Here is a 21,151-nt window from a genome sequence, read left to right on the forward strand (position 1 = left end):
TGGTCAAGGAGCTCAAAGTTTCATTTTAGCAAATTATTTTGAATACAAATGCATGAAATATGCAATAAAATACAACATTTACTGATTGATTTGCGTTTATGATATAGTACGTTCTTCAATGTCCATTTCCTTGATTACTTTCTCTCTACATATCTTCCATCTATCTCAATCTACAGTTATAGTCATGTCTAACTAGATTCATTGTCTAATATCATCCGCAACCTCCTTAACCTCTTCGTTCTTCTCCAACATATCTCTCAGATGAGCTATATCCGCCCATCTCTCAATTTTCCCATTCCACTTATATTTCTCATGATTGTACTCCACGTCCACCACCATTATACTAGTATTATAGCATGGTTGGGTTAGATCGACCTTGTGAGATAGTTTGAATCGCAAAGTATGTGAGATTAACTGCAAGAGACATGATAACCATGCGCCATGAGATACTATCATCACTACTTTCTGTTGGTGAGGTGCTTCTATATCTTCTATACCTGATTTGTGGAATCCGTTCGTAGATGGGAGTGGTGAAGGAGGGATATGGGACGATAAGAAGAAGTCGAACCAATCAGATACCCTACGTAGAAGTCTTGTATAGGAAATTCGGCGTATCAGGATCAAGGGTGCCTCGGGTAGCGTATGATTCAAACAGAACTCACTCGTGGGAACTCTCAGCATCTGGCGGAGCATGTTCGCCCCTCTTCCTCCTTCTCCCTTCCATCGAGCCTAGACATCTTTCCTTGATTCCATCATGCAGTTTCAGCTGTATATCGGGATGATGACGCAATACTATTTCTGCGGTCTACGAATCCACGATTGAAACAAAGGAGATCAGCGAAAGAAATTTTTGATCGGGAAGCTTGCAGGGTAGCTCACCTCTCTAGCCCTCGAAAGAGGCGAGGACCATGCCTCGTGTATCTTGAGATCCCTCAATCGCTGAGCCAAACGTTCAGACTCTTTACGACCGTGGGCATTCAACGGCGTGTCTTTGTGTCCTTGAATGATACCTTGTACGTTACTGGGTATTGCAAGGGAGACGTTAGTCGAATGGTCTGTTTGTGTGTATTCGAGGCAGCAATATCACTCACTCTTCTGTCTGTCCATGTCGGACAAAATATAGTAGCATATTATGTGGTAAGTAGAAACAGGAGATCTATGTGTGTATTTGACATGAGAAGTGAACAGATGAACGAGTGGACTGTGATGATCGATCCAGGTGGAGGCGAAGGTGCATGTTAATCTAATCTGGGATAAAATAACCAAAACAACCCAAAAGATATTCGGGTGACCCGTTTCCAGTGAACCGTGATGATACGAGAGGAATTCGATCATATACGAGTATCCCATATCTTGCTTGGCTTTTTATCTTTTTATCGCTTTTACAGCTTTACCTCTTCACATAGCTTGCCATTCTCCCTAGTATAGTCTAGATTTCATCGCATAGATTCAAAACAAAATGTCTCCCATCATTGTATCCTTAGGTAACCCCCTTGTACGTCAATTTACAGAATTGACAGCCCACGGTTTCCAAGAACAAAGCACTGACACTCGACAAACGTTCATAGCTCGACATCCAAGTCGACCCAAAGGAAGGACCTCAATACCTTGAGAAATACGGTCTCAAATCCAATGATGCTATCCTTGCTGAAGAGAAGCACATGCCTATGTGAGTGGTGCCAGCTGGATGGCAGGCGATGCCAGCAACTGACATGTATGATATAGCTATGATGATATCGTCGCCAACGCCACCGTAACTTACGTTGCTGGAGGTGCTGCTCAAAACGCTGCTCGAGCTGCTGCTGTGAGCTCATCAGATCCCATCTACCCTCGGGAAGTCGTATGAGCTGACCTTTGTCCTCGTTTTGGTGGTAGTACGTTCTCCCAGCTGGATCAGTAGCATACATCGGATCAGTCGGTGAAGACGACCTGAAGCAAACCCTCTTATCAGCCAACGAAGCTGAGGGTGTCCAATCAGCCTACCAAACTCAACCTTCTCCCGCTAGGACTGGTGCTTGTGCAGTCATCTTATCCAACCATGACAGATCATTATGTACCACCCTCAGAGCCGCTGAGATGTTCACCCCTTCTCACCTTGCTACCCCCGAGATCTCCGAGTTGATCAACAACACCAAATACTTCTACATCGAAGGGTTCTTCCTCACTCACGGTATCGAGAGTGCCCTGGAGATTGCCAAACAAGCTTCCTCAAGGGGTAAGACTGTCGTGTTGAACCTCTCTGCACCATTCATCCCTCAATTCTTCAAGGTCCAACTTGAAGAATTGCTCCCTCACGTAGATATCCTTATTGGTAACGAGAGCGAAGCTGAGGCTTACAAGGAGGCTGCTGGTATGGGGGTGAGTGATAATTTTTGAATTGACCGAACTTATTCCCAACGTCATATCCAACCTGTGTTCTGTTCTTTATAACTGCATAAGAGAGTTTCGCTGATCCCAAAAAAATCTGCTAGGACGCTACTCTCGCCCAAGTCGCTTCCACCCTCGCAGCCATGACCAAATCCAACGCTTCTCGACCTCGTCTCGTTGTCATCACTCAAGGTGCCGAATCCACCCTCGTCGCTTCATCCGCCGCCTCCAGCTCACCATCCAACTTAGCTCCTGAGGATGAGAACCCAAAGACATACCCCGTGCCCAAGTTGGCCGCCGACAAGATCGTAGATACCAACGGTGCTGGTGACATGTTCGCAGGTGGTTTCTTAGGTTCTTTAGCTCAAGGTAAAACCTTGAACGAGTCGATTGAGATTGGTCACAAGTTGGGTCAGATGTGTTGTGGACAGATTGGACCCAAGTTGGTCTGGCCCAAGGAGAACGTTGTATAAATTGACCTGTGGCTAGGTCGGAGGATAGATCGAGATTTAAAAAAATACTCGTAGGCTTCAACGCTTAATATACCATTTCATGTAATATACCCCTACAATCAGTTTTGTTATAGAGTAAAGTAGTATTCAGTAAAAGAAAACTTGTTTTGTCGTAGTAAATAGAATAGACGAGATGCAATTGACCAATTCAACAGGGATATTTTATTCTTGTACCAGTACCAGTCCATCCATGTTCCTGAATTCGAGAAATTGACGTGGAGGTTGTCCACTTTTGCATTGTCCTTTTGGGTGGCAAATATTACCATGTTCACCATTCCACGTCAATCTTCTCAATCTTCCACGCATTCATAAATGCTTACTACTACAAGATTATCAACCACAAGAGGAATTGGTCATCGACGATTTCTACGAGAATAGAGAACTGACCAAGCGCTTTGCGAATCAATCGAAATCTAAAGGAGGTGACAACTACCGAATCATGCCTTCGTACAAGAAAGTCCCACTGAAAAGTATCAAGACCCTCACTTTCTATGCCGATCAGTTGACGAATTCTAGAAGGGTAGGCCCTATACGTGAGTGATATTGAATCTAGTTGCTGGTTGAGAGAGCGTCCGGCTTAGCTGACATGCCGTCTAGCCCAGCTCACCTGCGTCGGGTCAGCATGTAAATCCTATCAACCTGAGGTAGTACAATGTACGAATATGGGTGATGATGGTCTGGGCGGTGTACAATGGAGAGTGAGTGACTCTTTGACCATACCACACCAATTGACACCCATCGACTACGGTAAAAAAAGCTGTGAGGTCCGGGTAGCAGCTTATAAGCTGTGTTCGACAGTGCGATACGGACCTGCCCTCTTCTTTGAGATTGGGTAAAGTCGAAGTATCTTGTGAAGGATGGTCAAAAAGTGGTGATATGAATGTCTTACAGGGTGAGTCATACCTTCATAATCTCATACCTTCTTAAGATCGAGTCAAGCTAATCTGCTTTGGGCTGTTAGGTTCATGCGGTTTGACATATAATTTGAATCGAGTGAATAGAGGATTAGAATACGGTGAAGATCCATTCTTACCTTCAAATTGGGGTGAGTCTAAGTCCAAACCTCGAGAGAACAGAACAAATCTAAAAAATCCCTCATCTCCAAATTCAGATTGGATATCATACTGATATACACAATCTATCTCGTATTCGTAGATTCATTCTTCAACAAAGGATTCAATATCCTTTTCTACCTCATCTCATTTATCCTTCTGTACAGTTTGATTCGATCATTGATTCAACGATTCTTTCCTCGTTATACCACTCCGAGCATATCAAGGTTCTTACCGTTCTCCGGTCCAGACGGCGGTGGCGGAGGTGGTGGAGGAGGACACGGTGGTGGTGGAGGCGGACCAGGATTCAATCCTGGGTCAGGCGGAGGTCCACCTCCACCATACACCAAACATCCTCCATCCTCTGCCCCTAGCCAGAATCAAAGTACAGGATGGTCTCCTGGGTTCTGGACTGGATTGGCAGCAGGTGGTTTAGGAACGTACTTGGCGAATAATAATGGAGGTAGGAGACAAGCTCAGAGGGATCCATATGCTGGTATGATGGGTGCCAGGAATAGGTTCGGAAGGAGGTTCGACGATGATGATGATCAGTGGGATAGGGGTGTTGGACCGTCACGAAGGAGTGGGGATGAGGGATTGGGTGAGATGAGGAGGGCTACTGGGTTTGGGGGAAGTAGTACACGATAAGTCTCCAGAATTTGGTATATAATATACACGATGACTATGTTATTCAATCGATCACCACCATCTTCTCGATTGGCCAAGAGAAGAGCCAGGAAGATGAATCCAAATAATGCATATGAAAGTAAATCCAAAATCAATGGTATGCTGGTCACCTATTTCCCACCTCTTCTCTGTTTTCTCTTCCTGCCAATCAAACTACCCAGGTGATTACCCAATTTCTCGATACCTTTCTTCTCATTTACATCCTCAGCGCCACCTCGGTTAGGTTCTTTCTGTTCAACCCTTGGACCTCTTTCGCTCCTACCTGCTTTGAGATCTTTCTTGGCGCCTTTTCCATCTCTCTTCTTATCAAATTTGGCTTTCTTACTCTTGGGCGTAGAAGCATTCCCACCTTCATCATCACTATCCTCAGCAGCGATCACACCTGATTTCCTCTTCTCTCCTACACCAAATTCCCTCTTTCCGTTCCTATCCTTATCTCGAGATTCTCTAGGTCCATCTCGATGCGATGCAATCTTCTCAACTCGTCTCCTCACAACCTAAGCGATACACAAAATCATAAACACTCCATCTATTTGTTCTACTGGAATGATTGATGAAAGAAAAACTCACCTGAACATTCTCAATACTAAATTCAATCAACAACGTTTTCCCACCTCTCATCCCGCCTTCTGAACGATCATCACCTTCACTCAAACGCTGCTCTATCCTCTTCAATCTACCTTCCAACTCATCTACACTTTCACCCCCCTTGGAAGTCTTGCCTTCTCTGGCGCTCTTCAACTGTTGTTCAGTCTTATCTTTCAGATCTTTCAATTCCTCTTTCCACCAATCCCACATCAGTTTCCCTACTTGGGGATTATTATTGGCGAATCGAAGTACTTTCAAAGCATCTTTATGAGATCTCATTTCCAAGAATCCATATCCTTTCGATCGTCCTTGACCACTTAACGGATCGACTTTCTCGGTTTGTCTGACGATCTTCGATTGAATGACCGCCGTCTCCCTTTCTTTGCCTTTTCCTTTTTTAGATGTTTTACGAGCTTCGAGGGCAGCCGATAACGTTTCGTCCATCTCCTCTGTCCTACTTAATCCTTCTCTCTCTTCTTTGGATACCTCCGCTTCGAACTCTCTCACTGCATATATAGCCAATCGTTTGAGCGTACGATCAGTGGCGAACAGTGGGAGTTGCCTAATGGATAGACGAGTCTTGGAGATGTACAATGAAGGGTTCGATCGAAGAAGGGTTTTTCGAGCGTTGAAAGACGCCTGTCGCTTCTCAACTTCTGCCTCGGGCAATGAAGCTGCCGCTGGGGAGTTGGGGAATATGACTGGTTACACAAGTCAGCTTGATGGTTCTTGTATTGGGTTTAGAAACAGACTTGAAGCTCACCTCCTTCTCTCATAAGGTATGTATTCCTCTTATCACCCGCGTTCCTAGCTCTCTCACTATCCTCTTTCATCAGGCCAGCCTGTTCTCTAGTGACAGCTCGGGAAACTTCCAATGTTCTCCCATGGAGGACTAATCGACTAGCGAGCGAAGACGAGGGATCCGCGGTAAGTACTGAAGGAAGAGCAAAAGGATTTTTGGCTCCTCCACCAAGCTATCAAGTAATGAAATGTCAGCTCGAGAGAGTAACCTATGGGAGGAGAACGAAACATACGGGCATAGCGTTCGCACCTGTCTCCCTGGCGACTTTCTCAGCTTCTAGAATTGCTGCATCGGCATGTTCGACTTTCCAGAAGCAAACAAATCCAGTTCCTCGCGATCGTCCAGTGGATTTATCAATGGTTATCCGGGCATATCGTAACGGACCAAATGACCGGAACCTGGCAGAACGTCACATCAGTACTATAAAGGAGGGAGACCAGATTTGTTATACTTACAAGGTATTTAGTTCTTGCTCGGTAGCTTCAAATGGTAAATTTCGAATGAATAACGTCGATCCGACATCGACAGATGGTAAAGCCGGTTTGACTGGCTCTTCTTCTTCTTCCTCATCTTCGTCTGAGCCAGCTTCTGACATATTAACATCCTCATCGTCCTCCGCCTCATCCTCCTCGCTCTCTTCATCTTCATCATCTTCACTTCCAGACTCGTCGTCATCCGAATCCTCTTCGCTTCCAGATCCTTCTTCAGAACCAGACTCTGAACCAGATCCAGCAGGTTCATCACCTTGTTTTGCCTCGGCGCCATCCACTTTCCTGGCCTCTTCCCATTTCTCTTTACTCAAAGCAAAGTCCACCGCAACCTCTCTACCCTCTTTGCCCGATTTTGTCTTCAATTCTTTCCCATTAACACCTTCGATAGCTTTCTCAGCGTCTTTACGAGTGAGGAACCATACAAAGGCGAAACCTCTTGCTCGGGGTGGTGGAGGTGGTTTGGAGGGATCGGATGAAGGTGGAAGTTTGGATGGAAGGGTTGGTAAGTCGATAGAGTGAATGGGACCATATGGTAAGAATGTTGCTCGCAGATCTTGGATCGTGGTCTGATCTCGAAGTTACAGAGATCAGCTAAAACACTTGCAAATTCTCACAAAAAGTCGAGTCAGACTTACGTCCCATGCGAGATTACGGATGATCAATCTACCAGCGTGACTTTGACTTTTACCTTCACCCCTTGCTGAGAGCTTTTCCAATCTCTTCTTGAGCACACAAGAGAGTAAAGAGCCCTTGTACGTGTGTCCATGTAATTTAGGTAATGCCTTGAGCGCTTCACCGTGAGAAGGGAAAATGATATTCGCTGTTATCACAACATTATTGTCAATTGGTATATCTTGTCATTCGTAGACTCAAAAAAATCAACTCACCTGTATCTTCTTTAGCAGCTTCGCTCTCGCCTTCACCTTCTTCAGCAAGTATAGGATATACAAGTTCCGCTTTACCATCGATCTTCCTGACTTTCTTCCATAAGACATTCTTGGTGATTCCTTCTGGTAAGCCAGAAAGTACCAGCGTCCTTATAGCATTTGGATCACCAGATTTCTCTTCTCCGGCTGCGATTCTAGGTTTGGTTTTGGGTCTCAAATCTTGATCAAGTGCAGCAGCTTTACGTTCTTTCAGTGGTGCCTAGAGTTTCAACGACCATAAGCTATACTACCAGCACAAAGGTGCGGGGGAATGATGAGCTTACTCTTTCTCCTGCTACTGATACTCTAATCTTTCTGTTCCCACCTCCAAATACACTCCCATTCAACTCTTGTACTGCTCTATCGGCATCTTCTTTCAAAGAGTATGTAACATATCCTACACCTTTTGATTTACCGGTATCTTTGTCGGTAGCTACAAAGCCGTGTCTTACTGGTCCAAGATATGAGAAATGAGTGAGCAGGTCGGTGGTGGTCGCTGTGTAAGGTAAAGAAGAGACGAAGACGGTCGTACTAATGGTTCGGATTGGACATTGTCAATGATCGTAAGAGGACGCGGTATCGATGGAAGCAGAACTCACTTGACTCTCTCTTTCCTGTCCTTCTTGGATCCGGAACCCTCAGACAATGGTATGAAGTCTTCTTCGGACATGATGTCTTGATCTTTACACGAAGCAGCGAAGAGTAAGTAGACTTGATCACTGCATGTGCTCCTTCAAACTTTCAACTCTTTGGATTTGTGTTTTTCTGAAATCTTGAAATCTTTCTGAGATCGCATCGGCGGTTCCGACGGAAACAATCCTCCCAAGCCTCCTTAAACGCCACATCATCTTGCATTTTGAGGTGGAATGATAAGGGATGATGGTTGAAAATAAGTTGGATGTCTTTGCTATTGCTCATGCAATCATCCCGGTGGTCATATATCTCTTTCTCACTGCTTCCTCTCATCATCGGTTTGTATCATCCATCACACTATTGAGCATGAACGCTACCAAATCGCTTCTCGCTCTCACATCGTCTTTCGCCCGAATGGCTGTCAGGCCGCAAGTCCCTCTCGCTTCTTCCTCACGATCGGTCATACCCCCTGTAGGAAGAGAGATGAGAGGTTTCGCTTCGTCTTCGAGATGTGAAGCTACCATCCAGCAGGGTGAGTAAATGCTCATTGATATCCAATCGAGTCAACGATCCGCTGACGAGTCGAACCTTTTGAATATTTATACCATGTGTATTGCTACATCACTATAATTCTCACCCGAACATCGTGTTTTCACTTCATTCTCGTCCGACCAACACCAGTCCTTCGAGGAGCACGTAAATCATCCAAACGAAAATCATCTGTCCCCCTACTAGATAACTGTTTCCAGAAAAAAGCAGTCTGCGCCAAAGTGTACACCACCAAACCTCGTAAACCCAATTCAGCTGTTCGTAAAGTCGCCAGAGTCAAGTTAAGTAATGGGTCAATGACTACCGCCTATATACCTGGCGAAGGACACAATTTACAGGAACATAGTGTCGTACTGGTCAGAGGTGGTGGAGCGAAGGATTTACCTGGTGTTAGGGTATGTTCATCGTCTACTCACCCCCAATCCATTCTGCACATGGTCATCGTATGGATACTGATTAACTGGTATAAATGCGTAGTACAAGATAATCAGAGGTGCATTGGATCTGAATGGTGTAGCAGGTAGAATCTCGGCGAGGTCAAAATTCGGTGGTGAGTCTTTTGTTGGATATCTTTCTTCCAGTCGGTATCATGCTAATCAGTTTTATTCTTGTCTCTTCAACAGTCAAGAAACCTAAAAAATCATAGACATCTATCATTACCTTGATATATGGATACACATGCATAATGATACATATACAACTCTGTTCTATGTCATGAATACACAGCCGTTACAGATTGATTGATCATACAATTCATGAAGCTCCTAGGAGCTGTTTTCGATACACAAATTTCTTCGCTTTGTGTCCCCTCTCCTGACCTTCTCCCATGCCGTGACCATCTTTCCAGCATTCTTCGCAGTACAGATCGTCATCGCATCCGAGACAAATAAGGGTCGCGTCTTTGTTGCATATACCTGTGCACATGTCCATGAGGGGCAGGAGGTGATAACAGAGAGCAAGCGAGTGAGGTGGAAGCGGAGGGGCAACAAAAGGAGGTATGGAGGAGCAATGTCAGCGTTCATAACGACATGAGAATCCCCACACCCCAGTAGGTAGTGAAACTCACAACACCAACTATCGGTATCATCATCCCTATTCATATCAAATCCAGGTAAACTCCAACCTTTCGGTACTGTGTTAGTCGGTGGACCTTGTTGAGTTTGTCCAGGTCTGATAGGAGAAGGCGATAATCCCATCAAAGCATTCAACCTTTTCTTCGTCTCTTCATCTACCTCTTCGTCATCCTCCTTCGGTACATGAGTAGGTAAAGAAGGGAATGATAATCCTTCCAGGCCTGGTATTGTATTCTGCTGTTGATCATTGTCTTCATTGGCTTTCTCATCAGCCTGATCATCTGCAGGATCGTGCAATCTGTCCAGACTAGCTTCCTCTAGCGCACGTATGAGGATCTGCTCTTCGGTTTCTTCCTGATCTTCCTCCCCTTCTTCCTCACTTGCTTCCTCTCCCTTCTTTCTCCTAATGGGAGGTATGTGCGATTTTGCATCTTCAAGAGCTTCTCTAGCATCTTTCGCGAGGGTATTGCCGGTCGACTGCTCACTGAGAATGTGACTGTGGGAAGGACCTGATATGAAAGAAGCCAAGAAGTCTTCTACCTATACTCACATCATTCATATCAATCACATATTCCAATACGTCGAAATTGTTGTTGAACTCACATCTCTGTCCTCACTATCAGTATCACCCCGCCCATTCCTCACATCATTTCCTCTGAGATTAGCTATTCGTCTAGCCAGCTCGTCGTCCTCTCGTGCTCCGTCGTCTTCCATTCCGACAATCAGACCATCAAGACGACCATCCGCTATCCTCTCCAACTCCTCGTCTTCTTCTTCCGCTCTCTTCGCGGAAAGCTCAATATTGTATCTAGGCGATGATGGTCCAGCCTGAGATGCATGATCGGTAAGCTGGCTTGTAGGCGCGCGGAGCGCTGCGAATCGCTTGAATAGGTCGTCGTCTGACATCCTGCGGTGGTGAGGAGAGGGAAGAATGATAGTTGAGGAACGAGGATGACCTCCACTTTGGTCAGTTGGGTTCAGCACATAGCTAGTTACCTAACTCGAGTGGTGGCAAAGTGCGGAGTTGTGGCATTTCGAAATGATGTATTTCTCCAGCTAAGAAAAGTCACATTGCATACGTTGCATTGGGGGGGTCTGGATGGTCAAAATACCTGGGAATTCATCCATAAATGGATATTCTATAACTCAGTCATTGACTAGCAAACGAACTCCCATTCTTTGTTCTCCTGATCTCCATCCGTTTATTTTCGCCTTGTTCAACTTCCGATAAAGTGACATCTACAGATTCTAAAGCTTGGAAACCATTCAGACTATCCTCCCAAACCTTCATTACCTCACATCCGTATTCAGCATGTTCACTTGAAGCCTCCTGAGCTCGGGTATAGCTAAGCTCATTATCAATCTTATAATGATCCAAAAATTCAAGCAATCTATCCCTCTTTTGCGTATATGTGTTTGAAGAAGGTGAAGATGACACAAGCATTCTAATATCAGTAATTGCACTGTCACGTCCACTTCCACTTTCATCTCGCTGAGCAGTATCACCTCCTGACCACCAATTTTTCATTGAATTCACGATAGAAGATGAAAGATATTTCTCTTTATCTTCAGGGTCGTGTGTGGTACCGAATATCAAAATTCCATTCAAATCCTTATTCTCTTCAAAGATCTTATTGATCCTTTGAATATCTCTGACCGTAGTAGGTCTCACCTCTTTCTGTCTATATGTTCCATTTCTTACCAGTGTTCCATCACTGATATGTCGATAAGTATATCCAGGTTTAGGTTCAATCCAACTAGGGAAAAATGCCGTTACGCTTTCTCTGATATCTTTCTTCAACCTCAGTTTTGAAGCTTGTGAAGCTCTCATCGTGTCGTCATATAAATCGACTAAACGATAAGCAGCTTCGAAATTCGTACTTTTCCGAATAGATTGATCGAGTCCTTCTCTACCACTTTGATCGGTCCCATGCCATCTTGTTTGATTTAATGACAATTCTTTGGCAGAGGGGTGTTCGGGAAGAGACCAATAGAATACTGAGATTTTGGGGTCTCCCGCATTGGTCTCGTTGGGGCGATCGGAAGACATGGAGTGAGTTGCCACTTGGTGATGGGTCTTGATGTGGATGTGACTGGGATGAGGACTGGCGGAGTCAATCAGTGTTTGAAAGAGGTGAAAATGTGTTAGAAAGTCAAACTTCAGAAGGAGAAGACACAGTATGTGGTGGACTGACGACTCTGTGTGCAATACAAAATAGAGAATGGCAATCAGGAGTTTATGCTATCGTTATTGTGAACAGGAAGTTGTTATATATCTGTTTAGAGTCGATCCGAGAGATAGCGCACGACGTTCTACACCGTAGACCATACTCACCTTGGTGGACTTCTAGTATATATAAAGGATGAATGAGAAGTGGTAATTGTTTTTCCAGGTCTTCATCAAAGAACACGAATTGTGTAGCAAAAAGGAGAAACAAGAAACCAGAGGGGACCCAACAAAGGATACGTGATGCTATATCAGACAAGATGACAAAAACGCCAAGTGATTGCTCATGACCTCCCCTCGCTCCTGTTATAAGTTAAATCAATGATCTCGCCCTGTTGATATCTCCAACCAGTGTTAGTACATAGCCACTGCAATGCGTTCATTCACGCCTTCATAGCCAAGTCCCTCAGGATCTGAGAGATTGCTAGATTTACAGCCTAATAGGTGTCGAATATCATAGAAATATATATGTGTGTATTCACCAATCCCAAGAATCCTTCAGCGACTCTACGATTTCTCCAGACGATCGACCAATACCATTGATGGGCGAAGTCAAAGTCACTCTTTCTAGCGCCTGCATCTCCTCCAATGTCTTATCCCAAACTTTAATAACTTCACATCCCGTATACTCCTCTGCCAATAGACAAGCCTCAGTATAACTAGGTAGATCGTTAGACACCTTCCTGCTCCAATAAGTATTTCCCAAATTATCTAGTATACTTTTCTTATGTTTGTAGAATAATCCATTAGATTCATCAGGAGATACCAATACCTTGAAATCGGTGATCGCTTCTTCTGCAGATGTTCCTATCCATGAAGTTCCGCTTTTCATGGGATCAGTCGTAGTGCCCAAGACTAAAAGTCCATTAGCAAGTGGCGGCGTATTCTTTGCCTCTTCGAGTTGACCTTTAATTCGTCGAATATCTTGTATAGTAGTCGGATCGTTTTGCTTGGGCCAGAAAAATCGACTGATATCCTCCGCTTCAGGATCTCTCTCTCGTTGATTTCGGTCTTGACATTCGGTAGCTATCTTTTCGTAAGCTGAAATGATATCTTGAGAAATTGCCCATTCCTCGTCTTTACCCGAATAAAAATGTGTAGAAGCCATATAACAAGACCAATTCAGATCTCTAGACTTGGTACATTCCCTTGCAACTTGATCGATCTCTCTACGGGCGTCGATATTCGTACCGTACCATGTAACATGGTCGAACGATACTTTGTCAATAACCAACAAGTTGGTAGTGTCTACTGACCAGTAAAAGATAGATGAGACGGGGTCGGATGGAAGCTCTTGGGCTGTGGTGCCACTTGATCCATCTCCCGTTGGTCTGAGAGTGACGGGACCGGCAGCTGAGTAATGCGTTTGAATACCTCTCCTTCCATAGGGGGTAGTTCTGCCTTCACTTGTCATTGTGATGTACAGTATTATTTTATTGGACCAAACAGCTTTATGCTATATGATGAAAGATCCAGGGGATTCTTCGATCAAACTGAGGAGTGAGCAACAAGGTTAAAGGGAAAACGTAGAGCATTACTACATATATCGCTCGATTATCTGATGAGGGTCAACATTTCTATGTATTCCCCTCATAGTCTCATGTATGAAAGGATCCAAGCAAGCCGGACATCAAGATCCATTATCAGAAGGAGACCTGAGCCGCCAAGCGTTGTGACATCGCGAGCTCGGGGCTTCTTTTCGAATCCTTTGATGAATTTCACATATATCTTCAATAGTACTCTCCTTGACATGTTTGTGTGTATACCCTTGATTCGGATCGTTTGGGAACTGCCGATCAACTTCCTCGATGAAAGTACCTTGAATGAGATCAATGGCACTTAAACCATATCGGTTAGGGTTCTGAATTATTCGTTCATACAGGGATGAAATATCCTGACCTAATGCGTCGACAGATACCTTGATCAGAGAGGTAGAAGCTGTACCGTACCATGTTACATATTTAGGTTGAGTGGATGCGTTGACTCTAGACGCTTCAGATATGTGGTAATACAATGTGGATCATTCGTGAATAGGGGGGTGAGCCATTTGTATGAGGCTCCCTGGCTTGAGTTGAGGTCAACTTCCACTGCGACTCCCACTCGTAATGTGAATTGCCATGGTACAGTACTGTATATAAAAGTGAATCAAGAAGTCTTGTAAAATGATTCAATGCCATTCACAGTAGTGCACTCTCCCATTCTTACCGCGTTAGGAGGATGCTTACAGCACACGGTGCTCGTGTTGAAGCATTTAAGATCCGATACGGTACGCTGATAGAAGGCATATATACAGTAAGGTCGAATCCTTCGATGTGTTTTCTGTGAGCTATTGCTAGGTCATGAAGGCTCAGTCAGCAATGCAGCCGCACGTGTGAGATGCTACAGTGGAATTCATCATTTCAAACACAATCTCGTCAAAGAAAAGAGAAACAAGTAAGAATCAAAGAAAAAAGGTCAATACGTTGGATATGATACGTATATATCGTAAAAAGGGATCTATAATGATAATTCTGTCTGGTACGCGAAAGTTGGGTGAGAAGGATGAAACACTAAAGGTGATCTAATCATAAACATCATAGAAGAGTAGTCAAACAAACCATCTATATATAATTTACATTCACTCCTCGCTCTCGTCTTTGGATCAATTTACCCACTAGCCAACTCAGCAATCAACTGACAAGCCATCTCTAAGAAATGGAATGGTCCACTAACACCTCCTATTGACTGTTGACCCGACGGATCTTTCGGTTTGGGTACGCTGCTTCCGTTCGTACTGGTGCTGTTGGAAGAAGTCGTATTGCCAGTACGTCCAGATATCATTGATGAGACATCTGGACCATCGTGTCGAGATACGTCAATCACGTCTTTCTCTTTCTCTGTGACCATGTAATATCCTAGATTACGGAAATCCACGAGGTAGTGTTGGTCGTCGACTCGGTAGAGCTGGAGATCCATACGGACCTGGCAGAATCACTGTAGTTAGCAATGTCCTTTACATAGTACAAAGCTCAGATGAGGTCAAGGATGGAAACACATAGTCGGAGCCTATCAAAATTTGTCACTCACAATAACATCCCCATACCTTGCCCTAGTCTCAACATGATACAAGCTCTGAGCCGATTTCTCCTGAGCCAAAACCTCCTTTTTCGTAGGTGGTTTTTTACCCATCACAGGTCGAGTACCATTATTTTCTTCTGCATATTGTTCAAGGGCAGCTTCCACTTCTTCCGTATACCCTCCAGGAGGTGCCCCACCGATTTCAGGCAAGTTTATATCCTCTTTCTTCTTCCACTGCATTCCCAGTACATTGAGAGTCTTGTATATCTCCAACATCACTTCCATTGGGGGCGATCGCGATCGGATACCAAAATGCCATTTCGGTTTCGACATGGATTTATCTAATCTTCTGGGTGGGTCAGGAACAGGAGGTGATAGTAAGGCTCGAGCTGCTGCTTCGGCGGCTCCCTGTGGATCCACACCGGGTACTTCGGACGTAGGTGTCGCTAAGGCTGTTGAAGCGCCTGATGATGACGGTGCTGTGAAGGTGAGATACCGAAAACATTATTAGCTTGATCTTCTTTGGCCACAATGACCGTTCAGGTTAATTGCTCACGAGTCAGGTATCCCGGTAGACTACTATCGAGCACATCGAAATGAGCGTTAGGGATATCCTGGATTTCCAAATCCACATCCTCTTCGATATCCATTTGCTCATCTACGCCATTCTGCTGCAATTGAGATGGTGGCTAACGATACAGCATCGATCGTCAGCTACCCGTACTGCTCAGAGACCGTGTCCTTCAGCTCACAGGTATATCAGCGTTCCAAGCAGGAGGCGAGGAAGCCATGAATTCTTCCATTGCAGACGTGTCTTCATCCTCTTCGAATCCATAGGCTATGTGCGAGAGTTATCATATGTCAGTCTTACGTTGTAATCTAAATCTAGTTGAGGAGGTACGCGTGATAGGCGACAAGCTGCAAGAGCCAGAAACCTCGACTCACAATCCTTCAGTATCCTTCGATGATCCCTTACAAGCTGATAAGCCACCTTCACCTGATTATCACCATCTCTCTGTAACGCGTCCCAAACCATCGGTTCAGTGTAGGTCGAAATCTTCTCCAAAAGCTCTTCAACAATATCAGGATCGATTATACCCAAATCCTCGGTAAACACCATCCCCTTGGCTTCTGCAACTTTCTTAGGATCCGCTTGACCCTCGTTGATAAGAAGTAAGGTGGTCATATCGTCCATTGGTAGAGCGGGATATCGGTCCATCTCAGGTAAAGGTTCAAGATATCTAGGTAGGTTCTCTTGGAAAAATGGCATTTGACGGATTTCTGCGATAGTCGCTCGTTTGAGGGGATCAACTTCTAACATTCGTTTGAGAAGGTGTCGAGCGGGTTCAGAGACGTGCGAGGGGATATGGAATACACCGTCTATACATATTGCATCAATGTCAATTGCTCGGTTCGATGTGATGGAACGAGACCACGATGATGGCTGACAACTCACTCTCAATCTTCTTGAACAGTGTTGGTATATGTTCATCATCGAAAGGTAATTTACCACAAAGTAAGACATACATGATCACACCTGCTGACCACACGTCGATCTCTGGACCAGAGTATAGTCTAAAACGAGGCAGTGAAAATCAGCAAGGAACGATATGGACAAAGCATGATATACGAGTCAAATATACTAAAAAATTGTACTCACTTTCCAGATATGACCTCTGGAGCAGCATAATTCGGACTCCCACAACTCGTTTTCAAGAAATCACCGTCTGTCATCAAGTTTGATAAACCGAAATCACCGATCTTGATATTCCTTCGAGAGTCGAGGAAGAGGCTGTGATAGGATCGATTGTCAACCGTCAAAATCAAGTCGTGGTCATGAAGTAGAACGTAATGTTTCCAGATAGAAGAAGGAATCTTTTCGAGGATCAAGGTGAAAGTATCACTCACTTTTCAGGTTTTAGATCTCGATGTACGATATGATGTCTATGACAGTATTCTATAGCTGATATCATCTGTTGGAAGAATCGTCTAGCTTCGTCTTCCGTCATCTGTCGTTTCAACATCAAACATCAGTCGATGTTGTTGTTTCAACAGATCACAGGATGACAAAGGTAAGGAAGACCCACCCCGTGTTTCCCTTTCGAGACGATATAGTTGAATAATTCTTCACCCGCATATTCCATCACCATAATCACGTCGGTCGGGGTGGTGATGACTTCGTATCTGGTATGAACAAATTAATGGGGCGTTATGGTACATCGATTGCAACAAGAAATAGATACACTTCATGATACCATGTCACTTACAATTTGATGATATGAGGATGTCTCAACACCTTCAAATACTGTATCTCCCTCTTCACCCTAGCATTCATATCCGGTGTGGTTATCTTGGCTCGGTTGATCAGCTTGAGGGCGACTTGGTGTCCTGTTATCGCATGTGTGGCCACTGTGGGGTGGTAAAAGTGAGTCAGCATATGGTACTATAAGGTATACCATACTATACACCATATACAATATATAGTATACACTATATAGTATATAGTATATATTATTGTTCGTTCCCACCCTCCCACCCTTGTGATACTACGCCCCCATCCCACCCCAAGCTACCAGTATGAACACCGCCCCCATCCCACCCCGAACTGCCGTAGCAAGAGTAAACTGCCGTGAAGGAGTACACTCACACTTCACCTTCCCAAAGCTCCCCGTCCCCAACGTCCTCTCTATTATATACTGCCCCACCCTAGGCTTCTGCCTAGGTACATTCTGCTGTCCTCCCCCTCCATATCCCCCACCGTACTGATGTTGATTTATCGAATTATACCTCCTCCCTCCTCCCGTGTTGCTGTTACTCCCACTCGCTTGATTAGGTGCTGGAGGTGCAGGTCTCGTTGCCATGATTATGATGCGGATGTGAATGGGAAAGTGTTGAAAGTTGTAGGCGATATAAGCTGGATATGATGATGATAGATGGATCAGAAGGATGAGCGATGAGGATGACGAGTTAGCAGTGAGCAGTGAGGGGGATCCACGTTGTTTGCAGTTGTTGTCAGTAGAGATACGTGAATGTGAATGCGAACGAGTACAGCAGTATAAAGGGGGGGAACCCATTCTCTCATTGGGGGGTGAGATATGGATACATGGATATTACCCAATGTGGTAATTCCCACTCCCTCCATGTAGGTTGACATCAACATCATCGCTGTGCCATGCATCCATCACCCCGGAATACCCCATCCATACATACCACTGCAACCCTAGTTTCACATGCTATCATGCCATCTACTCCCATACACACCTTTGTCATCAGAGCATTCAACTAAGCATATAAATCATATCATATATATCATATCAATCCTATCAACATATCGCAGTCAGACACCAACATTTAGATAACACCTTCACATCACAGACACACGTTCGACATCCACCCTGTAAACCACAGATCCACGAGTTTATCACGACCTTTAGTCTAGCTCATCCCTCGTCATTGATAGAGAACCCTCTTTTGCACGCGACAATCGACGATCCGTAGCCAGACAATCTTATCCACACCTAAGCCAAAGGGCGGTTCAAGGTGTTTTATGACAATACTGCATAACCTGTAGCATAACAACAACAAACGAAGATGGGTAATACACCTTCCTCACCTCATCATGGCAGAGGTGATCATCCTCAGATAGGATACGATGACCTAATATCACCTTCTCCTACACCCACTACAACTCATCATGGACATGGTAGTCATAGACATCATCCGAATTTGAGATTACCTATGCCAGCTAGACCAACACACATATCACCTAATTCATCTAATCCCACTTCACCTAGCGGAAGTACCCACAATCGAAGTGGATCACCTCGTCGAAGGAAATCTTTGGAACTTCCCGATCTGAACAAGTTATCATTTACTCCCTCGGCACTCACTCCAGCTGCACCTGTACCCACTACACATACTCATACTTCCCATCATCTCGCACCGTCAACCAGTGCCGTTAAAAATACTTCTCCTTCTCCTGGACCCGGTCCAACTACACCTACTGGACCAACGGGAGGAACGACAAATCAAAAGAAATGGCAACAGGTACTAGGAGGTAGGACAGCCAGTCCATTATCCAATGCCAACGCTTTAGGCGCAATGTCAAGAATTGATAATCCACCTAGATCAGCACCTATAGCAATGCCTAATACGAACGTACAATCTAGACTTGCGACGGAAGAAAATAATCCTTATTTCCCTACGACAGCTGCTCAGGATGCCGCAACTGTGAGGAAAACACCCCTACCTATACCTATACCAGGTAAAGAAACTCCCCAGACTCAACCGCTGGGTAGACCAACGGGATTGTCCCCTCCTCCACCTACCAAGGCTCCTACACCTTTACCCGCTACTACCGAACAACAACAAGCCTTAGCGCCCACTGACGATGGGATGGTGAACGTTCCGATTCACTGGACGGGAGGTGGAAAGAATGTTTATGTTACCGGGAACTTTGCGGATAATTGGAAAGGCAGGATCAAGCTTCATAGAAGGTGAGTGAGAAATTGAATTTCTCTCTCTCTCTCTATCATTCATCTGACCCCTCATGGGCTATGCTAGAAATCTTCTATTCTATTCTCTGTTCACTGTTGATTAAAATGTTACAATTCAAGCTAATTGAGCTATACTCAAATTATACAGTACCCACGATTTCAGCACGATCCTCCGCTTACCCCCAGGTCAATACCGCTTGAAATTCATCGTGGATGACTCGTGGATGTGCAGCAAGTTGATATCGACGGCGACGGACGATGATGGGACGTTGGTGAATTGGATAGAAGTTGAGACGCCAAAGACAGAAGAGGAGATGAGAGCGGAATGGGCTATGGATGCGAAACCTGCCGTGAAAGAGGAGAATGGTGAGTGATGTCTCTCATTTTCTTCTTCTTCAATACCATAAATGAGCGAAGGGCTGTGGAAGTGTAATCTCACCTGGGAAGGTTCTGATATTTATTGGATGATGAAATACTCATCACCGTATGGCGATTTTTCACAAGATGCTAATTATACTTCTTATCCCCGTGCATAGACGACGAATCACAATGGACGACCAGCATCCCTTCAGCATTAACACTATACCAATACATCGAGGAACTACCTAATCATTTCTCACCTGAGGAATACTCCCTATTCCTCAAATCAGTACCATACCTACCGAACGTACCTGCTCCACCGACCTTACCTAGGATATTAGATAAAGTGATAGTGAACAATGATACCAAGAGATTATGGGATTCACATGATCCCCTCATGGCCAATCAGACTGGATATTCGGGAGCACCAGCTGCACTGGATGATAATTCAATATTGGCCGTGCCGAACCATGTGGTATTGAATCATCTGACGGCGAGCGCTATCAGGAATGGGACGTTGGGTGTTGGTACGACTACGAGGTATAGGAAGAAGGTGAGTGGTGTAGTGTCTCTTTCCAACAGGAATATGAAGAATAGTATATATTGGGATGGACATACTCGCTGATGGATTGGTCATGTTTAGTACATCACAACAATGTTCTTCAAACCTACTTTATCCGATATGCCAACAACCGAAGCCCCATCTCAACCTCCATCAGAAGCGATCTCACAATCTCAATCGGAGTCGGTCTCGCAACCTCAGTCAGTCCAGTGAGACCTGATTGATAGCATTGCATCATCTCATTCTGGTCTGGCAAGTGTGTCGGGTATTGGTTATCGTAGCGAATTATAGATATAGATCTGATGTGTTGTTCATGGTACTTCAGTTGACTCTTTTTTGTCAATATGACTTTTTCCATCTTACCGTTATGAAAAGTGAAATATGTAGCCAATCATTCAATCCATAATACAGATGTCCTCTTTCTTTGATCAGATCGTATCCTATAAATTAGTCTCGTTGAATCCATTCCATGTCGATTCCATTGCTATGTTCATTCAGTACATGTACAGTGTTTGAGAGATGGATGTGTTTTACCATATAGCGGTGTGGTGGTTTTAATCGGATGTTGAATCGATATATCGAAACCCGGTTATTCAGACTCCGGTTGGTTGCCAACACCGAATAACCGGAGGAATGGTGACGAGTAGAGTAGGAGTTGAGGATATGTCATCTGTCTGTTTTCAGTGGGGTCTATATGAGTATAACATCTCACCAACCATCTCAAAGTAATATCACCTGTCTATATCCTATCGACCATAGCTCAAGAGGA

The 21,151-nt window shown here is 44.6% G+C and overlaps 10 protein-coding genes across 10 annotated transcripts; 4 read left to right on the top strand and 6 right to left on the bottom strand.

Moving 5' to 3' along the window:
* Nucleotides 1–198: 198 nt before the first annotated feature.
* Nucleotides 199–1,129, bottom strand: I203_107697 (uncharacterized protein; the record flags this gene model as incomplete). The annotated part of the gene is made up of 4 exons (XM_019145770.1): nucleotides 199–592; nucleotides 663–805; nucleotides 880–1,021; nucleotides 1,092–1,129. 4 exons carry the CDS (start codon nucleotides 1,127–1,129, stop codon nucleotides 199–201), a joined length of 717 nt encoding a protein of 238 aa, XP_019005589.1.
* Nucleotides 1,130–1,459: 330 nt separating this feature from the next.
* I203_107698 (uncharacterized protein) lies at nucleotides 1,460–2,840 on the top strand (the record flags this gene model as incomplete). Its single annotated transcript, XM_019145771.1, has 5 exons — nucleotides 1,460–1,495; nucleotides 1,569–1,669; nucleotides 1,726–1,804; nucleotides 1,876–2,358; nucleotides 2,472–2,840. The coding sequence occupies 5 exons, from the start codon at nucleotides 1,460–1,462 to the stop codon at nucleotides 2,838–2,840; spliced, it is 1,068 nt and encodes a 355-aa protein (XP_019005590.1).
* A 478-nt stretch (nucleotides 2,841–3,318) lies between these two features.
* On the top strand, nucleotides 3,319–4,579 carry I203_107699 (uncharacterized protein; the record flags this gene model as incomplete). The annotated part of the gene is made up of 5 exons (XM_019145772.1): nucleotides 3,319–3,412; nucleotides 3,477–3,577; nucleotides 3,678–3,771; nucleotides 3,841–3,924; nucleotides 4,035–4,579. The coding sequence occupies 5 exons, from the start codon at nucleotides 3,319–3,321 to the stop codon at nucleotides 4,577–4,579; spliced, it is 918 nt and encodes a 305-aa protein (XP_019005591.1).
* Nucleotides 4,580–4,728: 149 nt separating this feature from the next.
* On the bottom strand, nucleotides 4,729–8,095 carry I203_107700 (uncharacterized protein; the record flags this gene model as incomplete). The annotated part of the gene is made up of 9 exons (XM_065518242.1): nucleotides 4,729–5,115; nucleotides 5,189–5,907; nucleotides 5,970–6,180; nucleotides 6,241–6,406; nucleotides 6,464–7,065; nucleotides 7,135–7,319; nucleotides 7,387–7,645; nucleotides 7,710–7,956; nucleotides 8,025–8,095. The coding sequence occupies 9 exons, from the start codon at nucleotides 8,093–8,095 to the stop codon at nucleotides 4,729–4,731; spliced, it is 2,847 nt and encodes a 948-aa protein (XP_065372972.1).
* Nucleotides 8,096–8,424: 329 nt separating this feature from the next.
* I203_107701 (mitochondrial 37S ribosomal protein uS12m) lies at nucleotides 8,425–9,253 on the top strand (the record flags this gene model as incomplete). Its single annotated transcript, XM_019145774.1, has 4 exons — nucleotides 8,425–8,590; nucleotides 8,740–9,002; nucleotides 9,085–9,157; nucleotides 9,231–9,253. The coding sequence occupies 4 exons, from the start codon at nucleotides 8,425–8,427 to the stop codon at nucleotides 9,251–9,253; spliced, it is 525 nt and encodes a 174-aa protein (XP_019005593.1).
* A 107-nt stretch (nucleotides 9,254–9,360) lies between these two features.
* I203_107702 (uncharacterized protein) lies at nucleotides 9,361–10,586 on the bottom strand (the record flags this gene model as incomplete). The annotated part of the gene is made up of 3 exons (XM_019145775.1): nucleotides 9,361–9,521; nucleotides 9,674–10,220; nucleotides 10,284–10,586. 3 exons carry the CDS (start codon nucleotides 10,584–10,586, stop codon nucleotides 9,361–9,363), a joined length of 1,011 nt encoding a protein of 336 aa, XP_019005594.1.
* A 244-nt stretch (nucleotides 10,587–10,830) lies between these two features.
* I203_107703 (uncharacterized protein) lies at nucleotides 10,831–11,730 on the bottom strand (the record flags this gene model as incomplete). Its single annotated transcript, XM_019145776.1, has 1 exon — nucleotides 10,831–11,730. One exon carries the CDS (start codon nucleotides 11,728–11,730, stop codon nucleotides 10,831–10,833), a length of 900 nt encoding a protein of 299 aa, XP_019005595.1.
* A 655-nt stretch (nucleotides 11,731–12,385) lies between these two features.
* I203_107704 (uncharacterized protein) lies at nucleotides 12,386–13,321 on the bottom strand (the record flags this gene model as incomplete). Its single annotated transcript, XM_019145777.1, has 1 exon — nucleotides 12,386–13,321. One exon carries the CDS (start codon nucleotides 13,319–13,321, stop codon nucleotides 12,386–12,388), a length of 936 nt encoding a protein of 311 aa, XP_019005596.1.
* A 1,232-nt stretch (nucleotides 13,322–14,553) lies between these two features.
* Nucleotides 14,554–17,825, bottom strand: I203_107705 (uncharacterized protein; the record flags this gene model as incomplete). Its single annotated transcript, XM_019145778.1, has 11 exons — nucleotides 14,554–14,868; nucleotides 14,974–15,443; nucleotides 15,521–15,653; nucleotides 15,717–15,802; nucleotides 15,910–16,344; nucleotides 16,421–16,539; nucleotides 16,625–16,756; nucleotides 16,873–16,973; nucleotides 17,052–17,148; nucleotides 17,232–17,373; nucleotides 17,612–17,825. 11 exons carry the CDS (start codon nucleotides 17,823–17,825, stop codon nucleotides 14,554–14,556), a joined length of 2,244 nt encoding a protein of 747 aa, XP_019005597.1.
* Nucleotides 17,826–18,555: 730 nt separating this feature from the next.
* Nucleotides 18,556–20,595, top strand: I203_107706 (uncharacterized protein; the record flags this gene model as incomplete). Its single annotated transcript, XM_019145779.1, has 4 exons — nucleotides 18,556–19,460; nucleotides 19,609–19,826; nucleotides 19,997–20,373; nucleotides 20,464–20,595. 4 exons carry the CDS (start codon nucleotides 18,556–18,558, stop codon nucleotides 20,593–20,595), a joined length of 1,632 nt encoding a protein of 543 aa, XP_019005598.1.
* Nucleotides 20,596–21,151: the final 556 nt, after the last annotated feature.

Source organism: Kwoniella mangroviensis, chromosome 2 (assembly GCF_000507465.2).
Source record: "Kwoniella mangroviensis CBS 8507 chromosome 2, whole genome shotgun sequence".
In the NCBI taxonomy this organism is placed as follows: Eukaryota; Fungi; Basidiomycota; class Tremellomycetes; order Tremellales; family Cryptococcaceae; genus Kwoniella; species Kwoniella mangrovensis.